Source organism: Herpailurus yagouaroundi, unplaced genomic scaffold (assembly GCF_014898765.1).
Source record: "Herpailurus yagouaroundi ecotype Mexico unplaced genomic scaffold, PumYag 163, whole genome shotgun sequence".
Lineage (NCBI taxonomy): Eukaryota > Metazoa > Chordata > Mammalia > Carnivora > Felidae > Herpailurus > Herpailurus yagouaroundi.
Window position 1 is genome coordinate 12,491,503 of NW_024412404.1, and position 21,084 is coordinate 12,512,586.

A 21,084-nucleotide genomic window follows, 5' to 3' on the forward strand; every position below is an offset into this window, starting at 1 on the left:
CCCCCCCCCACCCCCGCCACCGCCAACCCCGAGAGATAATTGGTTCATTTTTTACATATCCTCTCAGGAAGATCTATGCAAATACAAACACACACGTCTGCACGTAAATATTTAAATATAATGGATCTGAGCCAAGAGTCTCAACCCCTTGAGGTATAAACATGAAATAGTTTTATTTTTCCAATAACTGCTCGGAAATTCGTTTTGCCGACACTGTGTTTCCCACAGGATAACAGGCCCCCTTAATGACGTCCCCATGGAGGCCCCTAGCTTTTCCCTCCCTGGCTGTCATCAAGATGGTCTCGGTCTCATTCTGGTTGCTAAGGCTCAACCCATCCATCTCGGATCTCCAGCCTCCTGTTTAACTAAAGCCTTTGGCGCGCCTGCGTAGGCCTCTGGGGGCTGCGGCTGCCTGTTCTCCATGCTGTTCCCTTCGCAGCCTCGGCCCAGGGGCACCTGCCTCCCTCCAGACCACTCCACGGGAGAAGCTGCCGTGAAACCCGGCACTCTGAGCTGGGCACAGGCATCTCACACCAAGAGCCCAGGCTTCTTAGCACTTGGCCCTGGAGAACTGAGTGACTGTCTTCAACAGAAGTCTGTTTCTCTCACAATCCCTGTCCTGGATTCAGCATTCCAGGGACAGGAGGCACCGGAGATTTGGAGCTTCCCCAGTGCTAACTTTTCCAAACACAAACAGTCAGGGCAGGGACTGGGGTTCCACGGTCATCCAGCACACCGTGTCTGTCGGTCAGTCCTGGGCACGAGGGCCAGGCCTCACACACTGCCCTCAGAGCCTGTGGCCTAATGGAGAGACAGAGAAACCGGTGGACAAGGGGGCCACGGAAGCCCAGAGAGGCTGCTGACTCAGCCTGGGAGTCAAGAAAGGCTTTCTGGAACAGTGATATTTGAGAACACTGGGGTTGGTTTCCCTGAGCCATAGTTTCTCAGTTATGTATTTTAGGGGAGATGCTTTTAGGCAAAAGTCTGCGGCAACTTTCTTTTATGAAATGTCTTGCTAAGAGAAGATACGGATGCCCCTTCAGCAGGTAATGGGCCAGATGTCAAGGCCGCTGTCAGCCGCAGGTGCTGAAATAGTCTCAGGGCCCGATCTGGGTGTGTGGGGGGTGGGGGGAGTGTGAGGTGGTGACCTCTCAGAGACCCTGACCCAGGAGATGGGGGTAATCCCCGGGAGGGGGCACCCGTGAGTCTGTGCTCCTCCAGCAGCCATGAGGGCCCGACCCAGCCCGGGCCTCGCTGCAGGTAGCTTGAATCTACCCATCACAGCTCCTCAGCCTGGGGAGCTTCCCCAAGAGAGGGTCCGGGATTCCTGGAAATTCAGTCAATGTTTATGGATCTAATCCATAGATGGGCACAGCACAGGGGATACCAGGCGTTAAGTCATGCCTAGACTTGGCCCTCTAGCAGCTCACCGCAGAATAAAAAGTGAGTTTCCATAGTACACAAGGACCGGGAAGCAGCCAGCTGGGAGTGGTTCCAACGCGGCACGAACACGAAGCAGGGATGGGGTCATTCCGGCTGCCTGCCTTGTGGTGGTGTCTAGGCTGGTGGGGGGATAGGGGTGGAGGTCTGGGTGCAAGGAACCACCAGGTAGCAGGGACCGTGTGATCAGAGGCATGGAGGTGAGAAAGCTCGTAGCGGAGAGACTGAAGGATCAGGTTGGGATCTGGGAAGTTCAGAGGGGCCATCCTGACCCAGCTGCCAGGGGCCACCCACTCCAGGTTCACGCAGATCTGTTCCTCGACATTGGAGTCGAGGGCTTGGTCTAGAAGCCTGGCTCAAAAACAAATGCCTCCAGGATCCAGGCTGCGCATGACATGAATAGAGAAGCAGCCATATTAATACTTTTGCCCCCTTGGCCGGTTCTTGAGACACAAGGCCGTCTTAGCTCGCTTGCTTCCTCCTTTTGTTGGGAGCATGGATCTCTATCAAGCGGCCTCTCACATGTGGCCTCAGCGTGCTAGGGAGCGATAGGGAGACGTGGAGACTAGCTAAGCGGAGACCATACAGCCCAGTGGAGAGGAAGGCCCTCACCACTGGCTCTAAGTTGTGGTTCCAAATAAGACCCCCCCACCCCAGTCTAGGATCTGCTGGGCACCAGTGGGCTGTAGAAAGGTGCTGAAGCAGGGGAGGGTCAGGCTCAGAGCTGCTCTGGTTCAGGGCTTTGCTGGCTGGGACGGTCCGGAGCCCCCGGCCCTCTGTGCAGACTGCCAAGAGGCCCTTGCCTGCGTGCCACTTGGCGGGGATTGCGTCAGAGGGACAGTGGCGCCTGCCTCGGTGCCCCTCCGCATCCCCTCACGGGATGGTGGCCGTGGCTGGTCCTCTTCCCAAGGGCTTCCCCACCGCCTGATGAAACCCGAGACAGGGCTTAGCTGCCAGGCCCCGGGGCCCCAGCAATTCCCCTACCACCAGGTCCCCAGGGACAGATAGATGCCCAGGACTCAGATCAGTAAATACTGTGATTACCCAAGGGGGTTACAGTGGGCAGAGGCTGTCGCTATGAACTGCAAAGGTTCACTGGGATCGGTTTCACTGACTTTTAGAAGAGCGGAGGTCGGGGGCGGTGGAGGGGGGGGTTGTCCTTGGCCACCGTCTACTTCCATTTCACAGGCTTGTCCAGACTCCACTTGACGACTTCCAGAGATGCTGAACACACCACTTGCTAAAAGAATAGTGATAAATGTTATTGATTGGGTGCTTACTTATTTTCACTGTAAGGGCTAATTAACAAAAACATTTTTTAATGTTAGTTTTTGAGAGAGAGAGAGAGAGAGAAAGTGGGGGAGGTGCAGAGAGAGGGAGACAGAATCGGAAGCAGGCTCCAGGCTCCGAGCTGTCAGCACAGAGCCCCGACGCGGGGCTCGAACTCACGGACCGTGAGATCATGACCTGAGCCGAAGTCGGACGCTCAACCGACCGAGCCACCCAGGCGCCCCTGTAAGGGCTAATTTTACCCTCAGCTAGTTTTACCATCACTAGGAGGACGTCTAAGTGTTACACCCCCTGCCAGCTTCTCAAAGATTTGGACACAGCTCTCACGCTCCACCCTGAAGCCATTCTCCCTCCATCCAAACACTGCCAGGTCCTCACGTGACGTGGGTCGGCCTCCACATGCTCTTTTGCTCTCCCTCCGGCTCCTGGTGGCCTGTCCCCCTTCCTTCGACTCCCGCGGGGGCGTTGCGATGGGCCGACCTCACAGGGCCGGGGAGGCATGGAGCCGCTGGCAACTGGGAGGTGCTGAGCACAGGGCTTGGTCTGACGCTCCGGATCCCATCCCCTCCCTAGGACGGAGGACAGCAACTGCCCTGTTGTAACTGGACAGAGGAAAACAGAAGCCGATGGGGCACATTTGGTGTGGAGAAATGAGGATGTGCCTCCCTGGCGACTTCTGTGTTCTTCATCGGGTGGGAGGCGGGAGGCGAGGCCACCTCGGGGCGGGGTGCGTTCAGGGGTCTGAAGCCAGCGAAGGAGGAAGGTGGCAACAGTTCTGACGGAGAGCAGGAGCTGAGATGTGCCACGGGACCGCTGGCATCCCGGAGGCCCATCGCAGGTTGGTAAGCCCGACCTCGGAGTGGAGCCCTTGCCTGCTGCGCACTTTCTCCAGCAAGGCTCATCCCCTCAGATGTAGGTGGCTGCATCCCGGGTTGGCCATCGGTACCACCAGGAGAGGACGGGCATGGGAGTGTCGGGCATTGCTGAGACTCTATTGCAATTATGGACCAGGGGCTCCAAGCCGACTCGGGGTGGAGGGAAAGATGCCTGAGGCATGGAGGGGAGACGGAGGGGTCAAGGGCTGGCATCTCCAGGAATCTCCAGCAATCGCCCCCAAAGGGAGCCGTTGGACGCAGAAGGGGAGGTAGAGTGGAGGGGTTGAACTGGTGACGCGAGAGCAGAGAATTAAGGCTCTGCAGTTATGGATGAGTCCCTGTCTCCCAGGATCCACGTGCCCCGCTGGCGGGCCCAGTAAAAACCCCCGAAAGGCAAGGACGTGCAGCCTCACTGAGCCAGCTCGCACGCACTGCAGTGACGGGGCGTGATCACAAGATGGCCTGCCAACCCCATGCCTGGAAGCCTCAGCACACACCCGGCTGACCTCCTAAGCGCTGGCTGTGTGAATCTGCAGGAAGAACCCGCAGACAGGTCAGCGGGCTTTGGGTAAGAGCTTGTGTGACCCACCCCTCTGACGATGCCCCTGACTCGGCTTTCAGTAAGGTGCCAATCTGAATCTGGGCTCTGCCACTTAGCTGTGCGACTCTGAGCGAGATACTGACCTCTCCGTACCCCAGGGTCCTCATATGCAAAATGAGGCTACTCAGAGTACCTCCCTCATGGAGCTGTACATTGGACTCGAGCCGGTGGTCCCCGCGGGACAGGGTGGGGGGCCGGGGACGGGGGCAGCCAGAGCAGAGCTCTGTGAAGTCTCGCCTTCCTTGCCAGGCATCGGTACTGCCTACTGAACACCTCCTCTGTGGCGTTGCTCTGAGTCAAGTTCTGGGTCTCTCGAGAAAACATCCGCCCAGCCCTGGGAGGCCAAGTACAACAAGAGGGACCTCCCGACTGTGCCCCCTCCCCATCAGGGACAGCATCCGGGAACAGTCTTCAGCCTTTAGGTTCTTGTCATTTCCCTGTGGACAGCGGCCATTGTCTCAGCTGTGCAGGATGGTATATAGGTAGGAGCCTCTTGGGGAAATCTACCTGCTCTCCCCGATCTGGACATCGCATCAGCTCCACGGAAGAGCCGGCTTGCTTGAGCAAATGTAGATTCAGGACAGGTCTTCTGCCTTCCCCCCAGCGACCACACAGGGGCCCCCAAATCCCCCAAAAGAGTGTCCTGGAGCCCCCTGCACCTCCCTCCTCCTGCCCACCCCATCCCCAGATTGCAGGTAGGGTCCAGGTGTCCGGGGCAGGGTGTTACCAACTGTATATAGACTTGGGTGGCAGAGGCGGGGCTGGGAGCCAGGACGGTTCAAGGCCCAGAAGGGATAAGATGCTAAATTAAGACTTCCCAAATGTGGATCTGATTTCTTAGGCTGGACAAATCTGTCGGATATTGAAGCCAAGTGGCCCCAGCCTCCAGTCCATTGCCCTGGCTTTGATCACCATGGTCACCTCTCTAACCGCCCCCCCCCCCCCCACCGGGACCCGTTCTCCTCGTCTGCAAACCCTTATGGAAGGCTGTGGCCTGCAGGGCGATGTGCAAATGTCCATTTTGGCTTTTGTGACCATCCCGGCCAGGGCCCGGCCTCCCTCACAGCCTCACAGCCCTCCCTCCGTGGACATGCCTTCTGCCTTTGTTCAGCCTTCTGCTCCTGGAAGGTCCTCGCTGCTCTCCCCAATGGGCCACCGGCGTCCTTGTAGATTCGGTTCCAAGATCCCCTCTTCTGAGAAACCCTTTGTGGAGGCTGCTTTTAGGCAACCGGCTTGGGCAAGGTAAAAGGGCCCGCGGTGACCCCCCAAACAGGCTCCTCAGAGAACCCTAGGGGGGTTGGACCAAAAAAGGAAGATTCCATACATTCCCACACCTCCTCACTCCCTCCCCTTAACTACAGCTCCTCCCCCCACCACTGCCTCCAGACCCACAGGCCCTCCTTTGTTCCCTTGCAGTGTATTCTGTAAACTTGTATCTCCTCTGTTCTGCCTTGGGCCAGTCTTTTCACTGCCCCCGACCCCAGCCCACCCGATCCACCCTTCTCCTTCCATCCCACCTCCCACCCCACCCGCCTCCAGACCCTTGGGAAAGGCACACGATGGACCCGCAAACAGGTGCCAACTTTAGAGTCAGACACGCCTGGGGGGCCAACACAGGCCCCACCGTCCTGTGACCTCGGGCCAGCTACTTAACCTTACGACCTTGGACTTGCACCCTGTGAAACTGGGCTCACAAGGATGCGAGGCTTCAGCGAACGCGGACGGGGGCCCAGTCCTTGCTGACTCCGGTCACCGGCCCACCGCTGACCCCGCTGCACCAGGCACGTCCCTGCAGGGCTCCCGGTGTCCTCTGCGCTCACTGGCCTGTCTCCCCTGCGGAGGGTGGGAGCTCCTCCAACAGGAGAACCGAGCCCTTTGTACCTTTGGGCCTCGGCACGATTCTCGCCCTCGATACTTCTGACACCAAATGTGGGGGGCGGGGGCGGGGGGGCGGTTCCCCACCAACAAACCGATTCTCCAACTCTCCAGACACCGTGGGGTGTCCTGCAATTCAGTTCAGTTCTGACGCGAACTACCTGGAGCTGGCATCAGTCCCGGAAGACTGTCCCCACTTGAGACACCAGTCGCAAGCATGGGGTGCCCAGGGCACCCAAACTTCTGTCTGACTTGGCTGTTGGCTACAAAGTCAGGGGTTCCTATGACACCCATCCCTTCAGTTTCCGGAATTTGCTAGAATGGCTTACAGAACTCAAGAAAACACTATCACTGGCTTATCGTAAAGGATGCAGATGAACAGGGTCCAAGGTCCCAAACAAAGGAGCTTCTGTCCCCAGGGAGTTAGGGTGCACAACCCTTCCAGCAAGTAGGTGTGTTTGCCAACCCAGAAGCTCTCCGAACTCTGTCACTTAGGGGTTTCTATGGAGGCATACCGGTATGATTAATTAACTCATCGGCCATTGTGGTTAAGTCAATCTCCAGCCCCTCTTCTCTGCAGAGGTGGGGCGTGGTGTTCAAAGTCCCAACCTCTTAATTTCACACTTGCTTCCTTCGGCACAACCAGCCCCCATCCCGAAGCTATCTTGGGGCCCAGTAGGAGTCACTGGATTAGCATAAACCCTGGTGTGACTGAAAGGGGCTTGTTATAAGCAAAAACCGCTCCTCTCACCCGTATTGCCCAGGAAATTCCAAGAATTTCAGAAGCTCTCACGTCGGGAACTGGGACAGACTTATGTTAAATAACAAAATTCAACCAAGTAAATTTGAGAATCTAATTGGCTTTATTAAATGATCCATGGGGCCGGGAAGCAATCCATCTAGCAAGGAGAGAGGCACTCAGGAAAGTTGTACATAGTGGAAGGTTTTTATAGACGGAGGGTGGGGGTGAGAACGTTATTAGCAAAACAAAGTAAATAAATAAAGATTGTTTCAGAGAAGGTTGTTTGCCAGGGGAAAAGCAAGAGCCTTATCATGCGGATTGCCTTATCTTTCTTTGAGGGAGGGGAATGGGGAGGACCCTAGGCGACAGATTCATTGGGGCCGACGGAAAGAAGTATTTCCTGACTGACCAGTTAAGGCCACCTTTCTGGAGGGGAGATTGAAACTGCGCTGAGTTTGGGGATTAAGCTGCGGTTTGGGAACTCAGTCTAAATGGCCATCTGGGACCTGTGGCTTTCTTTTCTTACATCACGATATCACAGGTCCTCATTGCAGGGCCTGGCACGCAGTAGGCCTATTGAATGAAGGAAGCACGGTGTTCTGAGTCTCACCTTGCCCCAAGGGCACCTAGCACTGAGCCCACCCTGTGCCTTGGGGGGCATCCATCACAGGCCCGCAGGGGCTTTAGAACCGCGGCTGCCTCTTGGTTTCCCATATGCCCAGCTCTCCTTGACCCTCAGGCATGTGAGGGGTTAGGACACAGTGGACGTAAGGGGCATGGCAGAGAGAGAGGGTACGTCTGGTAAAGGTGGCCCCCTCGGCCTGTCACTCAGACACAAATGTCTGGGGGCTGGTGGGAGGGCCTGGCAGACGATCCTGAGGACCGTGTGCCCTCCAGCCCAGCCACCCCTCTGCCTCAGCCAGACAAGGAGTCTCCGGAAGGTGGTGACAAGGCAAAGCGCCATGGCGCTGGCCTGGCATACAGAAGGCCGGACACCATGCGCAAAAGCTGGGTGGCTGGGCCGGCAGAGGGATCAGGGAGGAGTGAGGCGCTGCAGTTAGAGGGGGCGCCCTCTGCGGGAGTCTGGGGGCAAGGTGGAACTCTTCTGGGTCCCGGGGTGCAGGCTTTGGAGACGATCGGGTCCCCGGGTCCGGCTCCTGCGGGGGGGGGGGGGCGGGGAGGGACCGCGCTGGGCCCCCGCGAGCTCCGGGGCCAGCACGGGAGGTGCACCGGGCGGCCGGCGCCTCGCTTTGTCCGCCCGTGCAATGGGCGCGTAGCCGCAGCCCGGCGCCGGCGCGCGGGGGCCGGCCCGGGACAAAGGGAGAAGAGGGTTTGCAAACCGGGAAGCGCCGGCGTCAGCGGGCCGGGGCGGGGCCGGGAGGCGGAGCTCGGCCTGCGGCCCCGCCGAGCCCCTAGTCGCAGTGGCCGCGGCGGCCGGGGAGGCAGCGGCGGCGGCGGCGCGGCGGCGACAGTAAGTGCGGGCCGGAGGTCGGGCGCGGGCCTGGCACCCGCCCAGCTCTTCAGGCTCCCGGCGGTCCCCTGGGGCTCGCGCTTCGGCGGCCTCCCCGCACGAGCCCTCCCGGGGACTGCTCCACGGGAGAGACCTCAGGGCCTCCGTCCCAGCCCCGGCCCCTCCTCTTGGGCGCCTGTCGCTGTCTCCCACCCCATCGTCCCTTCTCTTCCTTCTTGCTCCCCTCGCCCTCAATTTCCCCCTTTCCGGGTCGCTATCCTCTTTCTCTCGCCGCGCCCCATTCTCTGCCCTCCTCTTTCTCCTCCTCGTGGATTTCCTGAGACCGGACCTCACCACCTGGAGGGCCCGGGTATGGACACATGAGCCCAAAGTATCCAGAAGGTGGCTGACGCTCAGTTCCAACTGGGGAGTCTGAGGCTGGAGGTGTCCACAGCCCCAAAGCCCATTCTGCCACGGCCTCTGGGCGGCGCCCTGTGTTCCCCAGCAATGTTTTCCCCTGCCCCCGTTTCACAGGCGGGGAGATCGAGGCCCGAAGGGGAGATTGACTTAGCCACAGTCGGAAACCGGGTCGGAACCGGCAGCCAGTTCCAGATGGTGGCCTGCAGCGGCCCCAGGCACCACCCACTTCTGCTTCTTGGTGCAGGCGCTGCCCCTACCCCCACATCCCCCAGGAAGGGAGCAGGGCCAAGCCCGGCCCGCTCCTGCAGGTGCCTGAGGGGCACACGCCAGGCCACAGCCCGCCCGTGCTGACGATACCACGGCTCTTCCTTCGGTTTCTTTTTCTTTCTTTTTAATCCAAAAGCCAGCAGCTAGCTTTTATGAACCGTAATAAGACTTTGCTCACTCCAATGCCCTGGCCTGTGACCCAGGTCGGAGAAAATTTCTGGCTCCTTCTTCAGAAGCTCAGTCAAGGCTGAATGGTCCCGGACAAATAAATGCCTGGAGATGAGAGTGGGCTGGAGTGACCCCACCGTTGGCCCCCGCACCCGCCCCTGTAGCTGGAGCATCTGGAAGGAACCACTTGCCCTTATGTCTGTTGTCCTACACGGGTCATCATTTTTACATTTTTCCACACTAATATAGAAATTTGTGTGTGTCTGCACATGCCTGTGTGCCCACCCTGGTTAGTTTGTTAGTGGTGGGCTCCCTGTGGATCAAGGCTAGGAAGGGCTCTGCTCAACCGGGGGAGTTGAAAATAGACTTGCTGGCTTGGAGGCTTAGGTATGTACCTCTTGCTTGCCGCTCCGGGGTACAAGCTACCCCGGTAGGAGAGAATATCCTGGCCACGCAAAATCCATTCATTCAGCAAACATCGCTGAGGGTGCCCTGCACCCTCTTTGCCTCTGCTCACAGCTCCCTGGCCGTGAGGCCTTCTAGAAGGAGATCTGGACTTGGAGCCAGCAGACGTGGGTTCACACTGCCAGCCAGCCTCCTCTCCCGCCCGGGGCCTCAGTCTGCTTGGCTGTGCGACCTCTCTCTTGCCATTTGGGGGGCTGTGTGACCTCGGGCACATGACTGAACCTTTCCGAGACTCTCTCTCCCTCTGCGAAATGAGTCTCAGCGTAGTGCCTATCACGCTGGGCTGTTGTCAGGCTCAAGTGCGGGCCTTTGACCGGCATTGCATGAGTACCGGGTTGCGTGTCAACTCTTGGCGATTCTTACTGCTCGAATGTGGGACAAATCAAGGCCTCGTTCTTCGCCCCTGAAAAAAGGAGGCAATAATGTTGTGTGGCCCTCCTGAAATAGCAGAGAAGGCTCTGTGCCTGCGGGACGGGGTGTTGTTCCCCTGTCCCCAGGGAAGAAAGGCTCTACTCCGCCTGGCTTGATGCTGTGACTTAAGGCTCAGCCTCTTAATGGGAGCCGAGCTGCGCTGCGTCGATTTCTTGATGTACGGGGTGACGGAGGGGGAGGGGAGCTGCTACGGGAGACACTACAGTGTCCCATCGTCAGCTCTTTGGAAGTACTGCCATTTATCAAGCTGCTGCCATGTCCTAGGTGCTATATAGAGCATAGAAGCGGGCATACGACTTTTCAGCCGAATCCAGCAGCCAGCCGCCAGGTGACAAGCCCACGGTGGCGGGGAAGACGCTGACGTTTGTGTAAGAGCTGCTCCCACGGTCCAGGCACTGACAGCCAGCTGCAGTTGTATAACCATCGTAAGAAGGCCTCCCTCGGTTTGCAGACGGGGAAATCGAGGCTCCGAAGCACGGCCACTCGCCCAAGGTCATGTCGGCGATGGTTCCTAGCAGAAATTTCGGTTAGTCTTAGGTGCTGTCGCAGATTGGGAGTGGCCGTCTCCCGGTGGGATGTGAGGGACAGAGGTGGGGGCCGGGGCAGGAACTGCCAACCCAGCCTTGGCCGTGGACCTGGTGTGTGACCTTCCACTCTTCGGACCTCTAGCTCCTGCAAATTAAATGAGCGAGTGGACTGTTAGATCTCTTAGACACCATGGATTTTTGGCGGTGGTTGTGTTTTTAATGCTATTTACTTTGAATGTCTTTGCTTCTATTTATGGTTTTATTTCTGAACACATAATACATTCATGTTGTTCGAAATTCCAAAGGCACACAAGAGTAGGGAGTGAAGATCCCTCCCTCCCCATCGCCCCCAGCCTCCCGCCTCAGACGTAGCCCCTCTTTGAAATTTCTTGTGTGTCCTTCCAGAGGACGTACATACGTATGTGTATATATTCTCTTCCCCACGCAGCCCAGCCCTGCTTTCTGGCTTATTTGCTACCTGTGTTGGCCTGCGTGGGAGTCGGGGGCGGGGGGCGGGGGGTGATCCTTTGGTCACTTACCGTTCCGATATCTTGTCTTTCTCCCTGATCCTTAAACGTGAAGCTCTCTAACCGTGCTTTGGTGACCCAGGGTGGGGGCGTGGTCAGCTTGTAGGACGGTGCGTCCCTAGCTGTGCCCAGGCTAAGCTTCTGATCACCTGCCCTGCCTCCGTTTCCCTCTCCTCCAATAGTGGCCATGATCTCAGAGGGTGACTTTCACCACAGTGCAAACGCCACCTACAGACCTGCAGGCAGCAATCTCCGAGCTGACCAGGAAGCGCTCCTTGAGAAGCTGCTAGACCGCCCGCCGCCCGGCCTGCAGAGGCCCAAGGACCGCTTCAACGGTACCTACATCATCTTCTTCAGCTTGGGCATCGGTGGCCTACTGCCATGGAACTTCTTTGTCGCTGCCAAGGAGTACTGGCTATTCAAACTCCGCAACTGCTCCAGCCCAACCGCAGGGGAGGAAGCCACGGGTTCGGACATCTTGGTAAGGAAGTGTTCATCCCGGGAGCGGGTGGGGGCGGTGGGAGCAAGCAGCCTGGTTGGGGCGAAGGGCAGCTTTGCTTGGGTTTCCAGGATGCTGAGAATATGGATGCAAGCCAGTGAGTTGTGTGGAGTACAGTAGAAAGGCTTTGATCCCGAGACATGCTTTGTGTTGTGTGTGAGGCCTCATGCTTCATGTGGTGGGGAGAATGGAAATGGATAAGACAGGATGGCAGCCCTCAGACTGCTTACTGTTTCACTCGGGCGGAAGACACGAACGGTGATTCTGTGCAGTGTCACAGGGCGAACCCAAGAATCCAGAGTTCGTGACTCCGGGGATTGGAAAAGGTGGCTCTAATCGCATTAAGGTCAGCTGTTACAGAAAGTTCCAAAAAAGCAGTGCTAAAACAAGCTGGAAGGCAAGTTTTCTCCCGTGTTCAAGTCTGGAGGGGCCAGCCCAACGCTGGTGTGACGTTCCGTGGGGTCGGAAATTTTGTTGCTCTATCAGGTATAGCTTCCATATTAAGGATCCCCTCACAGGCCAAGATGGCTGTTGGAGCGCCAGCCATTACAGCAAGAGGAGGAAGAGAGGCATAAGCACATTCCTGGAAGTCACACTCATTGCTTCTGCTTACATCGCATTGGTCAGAACTGAGTCGCATGACCACATGCGCTGCAAAGGAGGCTGGGAAATGTAGCCTTTAAATGTTGTCATTATCCCAGAGAACCGTGTGCCCGGATAAGCTGAGAGGTGGTACGGTTAAAGGCGATGGGGGGAAACGCAGACTCGAGGATAAGTCCTTGTCACCAGGGGAGAGATGGCTGTGACTCAGAGCAGGTGGATAAGAAGGGAGAGGAACTTTCAGGTGGGAGAAAAAAACCTGAGCAGAGGCAGGATGGGGGAAAGTTCTGGTGTGTGAGGGGCAGTAAAGCACCGAGCGTTACTCGATGTGGGGTGCACCTAAGAGAAAAACGAGGCTTGAGGTCATTGCCCGGGCCCCGAAGTCCTTGCTCAGGCCTTGAATGCCAAGGTGAGGAGTGGACATTGTGTTTAGTCGGCAGTGGCACCACGCCCCCTCCCACCATCGGGGCCCTTCACTGTGTGGTATGACTTTTCCCTCCGGCAGGGGCAGTATTGAAGAGAGTATTCTGCCACTTGTTAAGACGGTAAGGAAGGCTCCACTAAGGGAGAGAGGTCGTGCTCAACTCCAGATACTACAAGGACGTGTGGGGATTTATAGCCGAGGAGGAGGGTGAGGGCTCAGTGGATGAAAAATTAGTATGAAGAGCCCTCAAGGGCAGGGGGATTCTTGCTAAAGGCAGGCCGAGGGCCTGTCCACCAGGGGTGGGGGATGTGGAGCTTGCTCCTATATCCAGGGCGATCAGATATCAAGGGTGGGGTCTTCTGGAGAAATTGACTTAGCAGGATTCTTGCTAGGACTGGGCTGGGCCAAGGTCAAGGCCTAGTGGAGAAGAGGACTCAGAGGTTTGGTTAATCTTTATCTGGAGCCTCGGTGCCCACAGCCGATCTAGGCTGGGTCTGCTCACTCCTGAAAGCTCACGGATGGGGAAGGTGGGGCATCTCTGAAAGGCTGCCAGATTGGGGGTTGCCAGCTGCCTGTCTCCTCCAGGACACAAGAAGAGGGAACGCTAGCAGACCCGAGCCATACCCCTCAACTGGCCCAGGCAGTGGCTCACCACCCCCTTTTCTGAAAGCACTTTTGAAATCCCTGACCGAACCCTGAAGAACTTTCCCCAGTCTTGTAGGGATAAATCTGACTCATTGACTGGAGCAGCCCTGTTGTCTGTCTCAGGGACTCTACATGACTCCACGTTGGAATCACCCAGGGAGTTTTGAAAAAAATCCCAGTCTGCGGCGCCTGGGCGGCTCAGTCGGTTGAGCGTCTGACTTTGGCTCAGGTCACCATCTCACGGTTTGTGAGGTCGAGCCCCGCGTCGGGCTCTGTGCTGACAGTGCAGAGCCCGGAGCCTGCTTCGGATTCTGTGTCTCCCTCTCTCTCTCTGCTCTTCCCCTGCTCACGTGCTGTCTCTCTCTCAAAAATAAGCAAAGATTTAAAAAATTAAAAAAAAAAAAAAAATCCCGGTCTGAGCCCCACCCCAGAGATTCTGATCAAATTAGGCTGAGGTGGGGAATGGACAGGGTTATTTTAAGACTTCACGCCCTCTCCCCTGGCCCCAGCCCCTTGATTCTGACCCCCTGCCAATGCCTGTTCCTATTGACTGAGGAATTTGTGGACACCCCCAGAGCCAGAGCAGTGTGGTGTAGACCCATTTCCACAGCTGAAGGGATGTCATGGGAAAGTAGTCTAGTAGTTTATTTTTATTTATTTTTTATTTTTTTATGAAATTTATTGTCAGACTGGTTTCCACACAACACCCAGTGCTCATCCCAGCAGGTGCCCTCCTCCTCAGTGCCCATCACCCCCCCGCCCCCCCCCCCCCCATAAACCCTCAGTTTGTTCTCAGTCTTTAAGAGTCTCTTATGGTTTGCCTCCCTCCCTCTCTGTACCTTTTTTTCCCCCTTCCCCTCCCCCGTGGTCTTCCGTTCAGTTTCTCAGGATCCACAAAGGAGTGAAAACATATGGTATCTGTCTTTCTCTGTGTGACTTATTTCACTTGGCGTAACACCCTCCAGTTCCTTCCACGTTGCCACAAAAGGCCCTATTTCATTCTTTCTCGTTGCCACGTCGTATTCCATTGTGTATCTAAACCACAATTGCTTCATCCATTCGTCAGTTGATGGACATTTAGGCTCTTTCCATCATTTTAGTCTAGTAGTTTAGAGCCTCCTACTCAAGGTGTGGTCCCCGGATCGGGCATCGCCTGGAAGCTTGGCAGTGAGGCAGGCCCCTGCCCCAGACCAGCTGAGTCAGCAGCTGCACGCTAACAAGCCCCCCAGGTTCCTGAGGGGCGCAGTAGAGTTTGGGAAACACTGCCTGGGGCCTGGCTTCTGGAAGCAGACTGCAGGGGTTCACACCCTGCCTTTGTTTGTACGTGGCTCTCTGGCCCCCGTGCTGCCTCATCTCCCTGGTATGTGACAGGAGGATGCTACTATGACCAGCTTCTTAGGGTCCTTACGAGGATTAAGTAAATTAAGACGCGTACAAAGCCCTGAGCACAGGCTCGGAGAAGCTACCCCTCTAAGTTGCTGTATAAACATTATTGTCGTTATTATCACTTGGGGGATGGGGCCCACACTTCTAAGCTGCGTGTGGCCCTGGTGTATTTCCAGACGTCTGGCTTGGCTGGGGTGCTTTATGATCCGCTTTTATGTACCAGTGACTCAAGCATCCCGGTTTCTGCCAGCCTCGGTAAATTACCCAGCCCACTTGGGCTTCATCCAGAAGATCCCCGTCTGTCTGGGCCAGCACCCGGCCATGGCAGCCCCCAGGGCTAGACGGAGCGTGCACCTGTTCTGTCCAGCGCCCCCCCTTCCCCCCGCCCCGGGAGCAGGCTGCCCGGGGCAGGAGAGGAAGCACAGGCCGGTGTCTGGGAGAGGGGCCTCGCGCAGTGGACGTGTGCCGCGAACTGCTCTCGCTGTAAGGCGGTCCCTTCCCAGCTGCAGGCACTTAGCATTCCAGGCCCTGCTACGATGCTTTATTGCCTCTTTCCAAGCGCTGGCAGGTGCAGATGTAGTACCTGCGGCTGCCCGGAGCTCCTGGCTCTTGGCATCACAGATGAGAGACCTGTCACCCCTCGATTCATGGGCCGGGTTTGGGAAGCGAGCATGCTGGGGCGTCTCTGCATTTTGCAGGCTGTTTTTCTTTGCCTAATTCCTCGTTCCTGCCACCCACCTCCCCAGTTCTTTCCTGCTCTCTTCCCGATTTCCCTGCAAGAAGGGGCTGGCCGGCTCTGTCACCTGAGGGCCACTTTGGGCAAAGGAGGGGGAGAGTCAGATGGATCTGTCTCCAGCCACCACCTGCAACTCCATAAGCTGTGGGTCTGGATGTCGGGTTTTTTCTGTACTTTCCTTTTAATATTTCCCAGGGATGGATACCATTGGATGGGGAGTTGGGCTTAGTAGGATTGTTTGTACAGAGCCCCTCCCCTCCAGTTTATGTCACTTTCAAGGTCACCTCCCGTCGCAGGCTCATTCCCTTCTGCCTAGAACAGTTTGGGGGATGATTTAGAAAGCGTCCTGCTCACCCGCCCCCTTGTCTCTAGTCCCCGGAATAAGAACTTTGAATAAACCCACCACAGGCCTTTGGGCCCAGCGCCCAGAGCCCACAAAATTACAGCATAAACAAGGAAGAATTTCTCTGAAAAGGTTGTGCCGCAGGGCACCACGGTGGCCACCGTCTTCTGTCTTCTGTCCTCCTGAGCCCGACTCTGGGCCCCCTGAGCTGGCAGGGGTGTTCAACTCGCCTCTCGTTAATTCTGTTTCTTCAGACAAAAATCCAGGCCCAGAGAGGTTCAGTAACCTGCCTCAAATCACAGAGCGAGGAAGGGCTGTAGAGAATGTCACGGAGAATTTAGATGAACACATGATTGCAAACTTGGTCAGGCTCAGAGAGTGGCGTAGAGGGGACTCTCCCGGAGACGGGACCACCCCGCACCCTGACTCCGCCAGATGGAGAACCTGCCCTTGGTCCAGCCTCCTTTTCCACCCTGGGAGAACAGGTGCCTCAGCAGAATCCAGCCCCTGGATTCTGGACCCACCTTCCAAGCTGTCGGCATCCCCAATCCCTTCCCCACCCCCCGCCCTCCTGGCTCTGGGGTTTGTAAGCCATCCCTGATCCCTCGGGGCATTCCTGGCCCTCCACTGGCCTCTCCTGCAAGCCTGTCTGGGCTGCCCCTGGGCCAGGGAGATTAAGTGCAGACACGCCCCTCTGCCTGTCCCCAAGAGGAGTGGGACTGCACCTTCTCCTGGTCGTTCCCTGCCACGAGCCCTTCTCCTGGTCGTTCCCTGCCACGAGCCCTGCGCGGCCGCCTCCTCACACACTCTTCTTATGTGCCTCGGCCTGTCCAGGGCTCCTCTCCGAGGGGACTGCAGGACACGGCCAGGCCACTGGGTGGGGGGGGGCAACCTACAGTCTGCCTTGATGTCAGAAGGGCTGGGTCCCCGGCCTGGCAATCTGCTGCTGCCCCATCCAACCCGTAACTGGAGGGAGCCCCAGTAGCCCAGTGTACCCCCATCAGGTGCTTACCCCACGACTCACTATGTTGAGTGTCGGCGGGGGGGGGGCGGGGGGGGGTGGGCAGGGCACTGCTCAGCACGTTGCCGGCCTCAGCTCATTTAACCCTGCAGCACCTCCACGAGGCAGGGCTGTTATGATCCATGATGAGAGTGCCCGCTTCACAGATGGGCACGCCTCCCCCACTGAGCTGTGAGCTCGTTGGGGACGGTGAATGCAGCGCTCTTAACCATATATCCCTGTGCCCTCGGCCGGCACAGTGCCCAGCACGTCGTAGCAACAATAAAAATTTGTTGCGTTACTTTTTGTATGGTTGGGGAGGGGAGCCCCATCACCCCAATCCAAGATAGGGATGGCCCGGGTCTGTGAAGGACCAGAAGAAGATCCGGGAGTCACGGTGGCCACCACGAAAGTAGTCCTTTCACAGGCGTTGCCACGGACATGAAGCAAGACCCTGACGTAGGGAAGGGACACAGGTTGGTCTAGTTCAGCAGGTGGGCGTCTAGGACATCCCCTCATTTATAGCACCCTCGCCCTGGCCCAGCCCCTCAGGACTCCCCCCCCCCACAAAGCAGCAGAGCGTGACTTGGAAGCTATTCCTATGAATAAGGACAGACATCTCAATCCAGAGAGGTGGGGTTAAAGGAACCAGGGTAACTGGTTTGGAGAAGAGTAAACTGGAGGACAGGTTATCAGAGGGGTCTTGGCAATGACCTGCTGACTTTATAAAACCCCTGCTATGAAGCCCATGCCTATCCGCCTTTGGACCTACTATCTTTATCTGCGGGATAACCTGGTGAGTGAGGTACTGTGCTCCCCAGTTTCCTAACGGAGTAACTGAGGCTCCCTGGTCCATGGTCATCTGCTAGCGAGTGACAGAACTGGGTTCTGGAGCAGTCCAGAGGTGAGCAGGGCCTGTGCTGCCAACCAGCGTGCTCTGTGGTCTCCCCATCTACCCCAGTGGAATAGACTAGAATCCCGTGGCGAGCTTTTAAAGCCTACCTGCCTGCCCCAAGCACCCATCCAATTCTGGTGTAATCGAAGGAGGGGCCTGGGCACGAGCATTGTTAAGTTCTCCAGGTGAGGCCAATATGCAGCCACATGACCCCAGTGAACCGTTACCATGGGGGGGGGGGTGGGTAAGGAGGAGCTGTTCTCTGCCCCCACCAGAGCACCCACCGGATAGACTTAGGCTACATGATGAGAGTTCTCTGGAAGAACTGGCTCCCGGACAGGTCATCAGAGCTCCCCTCGGCTGCCGGCTTTGGGCCCCCTGTGCACACAGACCCCGGCAGCATCTACACAGTGTTCGAGATACCACCCAGAGGGAAGCGCTCCCCAGGAGCCTGGCCACTGTGCTGAGGGTCCTGGTTCGTTCAGTGATTTCGCAGCATTTGTTTAACACTCTGCTGTGTGCCAGAGGCTTTATTTTCATTGTCCCTTTTGGTCCTTCCTACAGCCCCAAGGGATAGGGATTATACCCATTTTACAGAGCAGGAAACCAAGGCTCAAAAAACCAAGGGAGTCTGTGCTCACTAAGCGCGAACTAAGTGACATCTGGGACTCCAGCTGGGCTGCCGGAACCCATGCCGTCCATGGTCCTAACCCTGTCCTCCGTACCAGCGTTTGCAAGTGCTTTCAGACGGCTTTTGACCACAGTGCACATTTCCCCGGGCAGGACTTGTGTCTGTGACAGGGACAGTAGCATCCACTCGAGAACAATCTCTGGTCAGAGTTGGCAAAGAGGAGCCAGTGATTGCCAGTGATGATCTTATAAGTAAGTGGCTACAAGCCACCTAGGCTGAGGACGGAGAGCTGCCTTTGGATTTAACCTCGCGTGGGTCCTCTGCGGCCTTGGGGAGCAGTGCTGAGGGGGAGGGACAGAATTTGGACCCCAGGCTGTGAGCCAGAGGTCACAAGAGGAACAACACTGGAGGCAGCAAACGTGAATTGTCTCTCGGAGTTTTGCCTTCAAAGCTCTCATTCTAGGGGCGCCTGGGTGGCTCAGTCGGTTGAGTGTCCGACTTCGGCCCAGATCATGATCTCGCGGCTGATGAGTTCGAGCCCGGAGTCGGGCTCTGTGCTGACAGCTGGGAGCCTGGAGCCTGCTTCGGATTCTGTGCCTCTCTCTGCCCCTCCCCCGCTCACGCTCTGTCTCTCTCTGTCTCGAAAACAAAATAAACATTAAAAACAAAACAAAACAAAACAAAACAAAAAAGCCAAAGCTCTCATTCTGGAGGAGTGAGGCAGGAGTTCCAGGGAAGTGTGGTCAAGGAGGGTATGGATTTCCTGGTTTGGTTTTATTTTCGACTCATGCAAGTGGCCCAGGAGAGAGGGGAAGGCCGGTGCTGAGGAAGAGGAGGACGCACGGTGAGCAAGGTCCGTGAGCGGAGGGCATCGGCTCCGGTGCACGGGGTGGGGGTGGGGGGGTCCCAGAAAAGAACGCAGGTGATTCATCCGTAGGAGAGAACGCAGCCGACGATAAAAGGAAATAAAACTGTAGTCGTGACCCATTAGATGGATCTCAGATTCTTCAGTGGCTTGCAGCCTGTAATTTGAAAAACTCTGTTCTACCTGTTTGCCTCGAGCCAGCCATGAGAATGCATTTTGCCCTCAATGGACAGAGGAGGAAAGTGGAAGCAGTAAGTAACTTGCTGATGCCACAGGACTGTGAAGACAAGAGCAGGATTGCATCCCAAGGGTATCTGAGCCTGCATCATGTTTCCTGGTGCCCTTGGCAAATACCCAGATTCCCAGATCCCGCCCTGCTGGCTCCTTCCCCCCAGGGTGGGCCCGGTGCCCCTGATATATCAGGGAATCACTTCTCCATGCCACATGCTGTTCCTCCAGAAGGATGTAGACGTATCGACATGTTCCTGCAGACCAATCCTAGTGCAACTCGGATCCCTCCAAATGGAAAAAAAAAAAAAAAAGGCACGGACTCCATTTGGGAATCTGCTATTTAAGAGCAAAATTCCAAAGAATGGTGTTGAAACGCCTTCCTTCCCCCCAAAAGTCTATCGAGGCAGGATTTGATCTCCTGAAGGGGAGATGGCCGAGACAGTCTGGGGCTCCCGCAGGACAGGAACGGACTCCGGGCTTCCTGTGCAGGGCATGGGTGAGTGGCCATCGGGCAGAGAGGGCAGGCCCCTCCCCACAGCCGCCCAGTGGCTTTGGCTAGTGGGATGGCAGCCCTAAACCATTTTTAAAAATTAGAACCAAACGTGAGTCATTTTTTTTTATTCCCTTGTCCACCCTCTGATTCTAACTGCAGGCCCAGCCAGCATGCTATTCCCAATAAATATACCTGTGATGGCTTTTTCTTCTGTTTTTAGCTCTCGCTGCGTCCTGCAGAGGGAGAGAAAAAGCCCGACTTGAAACGCTGTCAGTCATGCCTTTGGTGGCCTCGACTTCTCAAATACTCTTTTTATTTTCTCCGAGCGTGCTCGCGGCCTCCGCTCCCCACCCACGCCTTGCTCCCTGGCCCCCCTGGGCTATCGATCGCTCCCCACCCCCCCTCCGCCTTCGATTTTATTTCCTCCCGCACTCGTCCTTGGAATCCAGAGGCGATTTCCTCGACAAATTAGAACATGGCCTGGGCCTTAAGTGCTCAAGTGTCTCCTTAACTTGATTGATCATCGTGTGTATCCTGAGAGCGGAGCCAGACCACAGTCTTTGCCTGGTGCCTTCGTTACGGGGATCATCATCTGGAAGGGGTCTCTGGAGGCAGCGAGGGCTGGAGGGTCCCGGCTGGCCTCTCGGGGGGTCCTCTGTGTTTGTTGTTTGTGCACACACCTGAGGCCTGAGCGTCCGTGGTTTCCATCTCCCTGCACACATGTCAGGTGCTGGCTGGGTCTACTCAGGGCTCCCTCTTCTTCCTCTGCCCGGTGGTTGTCCTGGGTTTCCTTCTATGGAGAACAGCTAGAGCACCCCCACATGCCGTATGCCTGGTCCCTCTGCCCCGCTGTCAGTCCTGGGACACTGAGGCATGTCGGTCCTCGGGGGACTGCAGAAGGGGCCTGATGAGAAGAGGGCTGTGTGGGTAGATGGGGTGTCTTCTTGGAAGGCCTTCTCCTCCTCCTCCTCCTCCTCCTCCTCCTCCTCCTCCTCCTCCTCTTCCTCTTCTTCCTCCTCCTCCTCCTCCTCCTCCTCCTCTTCCTCCTTGCCCTGGCCACGTGGTCAGGCTGCAGAAGAGGAAGGACAGGCCGGCTGGAACATCAGCAGTGACCGAGCCCCGAGTCAGCTCTCACCCCTCAGAGGTCAGGATCGCTTGCACGTGGATTGACGAGCCTCACTGTGTCTCTGGCCCTTCCCTCTAGCTGGTTCTGAGTCCTTTCTCTGCCTCCTGAGGTTTCAGCCTGAAGGGCGGGTA

General features: G+C 56.9%; 1 protein-coding gene across 2 annotated transcripts in view; it reads left to right on the forward strand.

Moving 5' to 3' along the window:
- Positions 1–8,205: 8,205 nt before the first annotated feature.
- The window catches only part of SLC29A3 (solute carrier family 29 member 3), a 42,976-nt gene continuing 30,097 nt past the window's right edge, over positions 8,206–21,084 (forward strand). Inside the window, exons 1-2 of one of the 2 annotated variants that reach the window (XM_040485288.1) lie at positions 8,206–8,294; positions 11,262–11,560. In XM_040485288.1, the coding sequence (XP_040341222.1) occupies position 8,294; positions 11,262–11,560 (300 nt within the window). In that variant the 5' untranslated portion in view covers positions 8,206–8,293. Of the gene's footprint in view, positions 8,295–10,514; positions 10,552–11,261; positions 11,561–21,084 lie in introns of those variants that run through there. The other variant, XM_040485287.1, reaches the window with a different exon arrangement.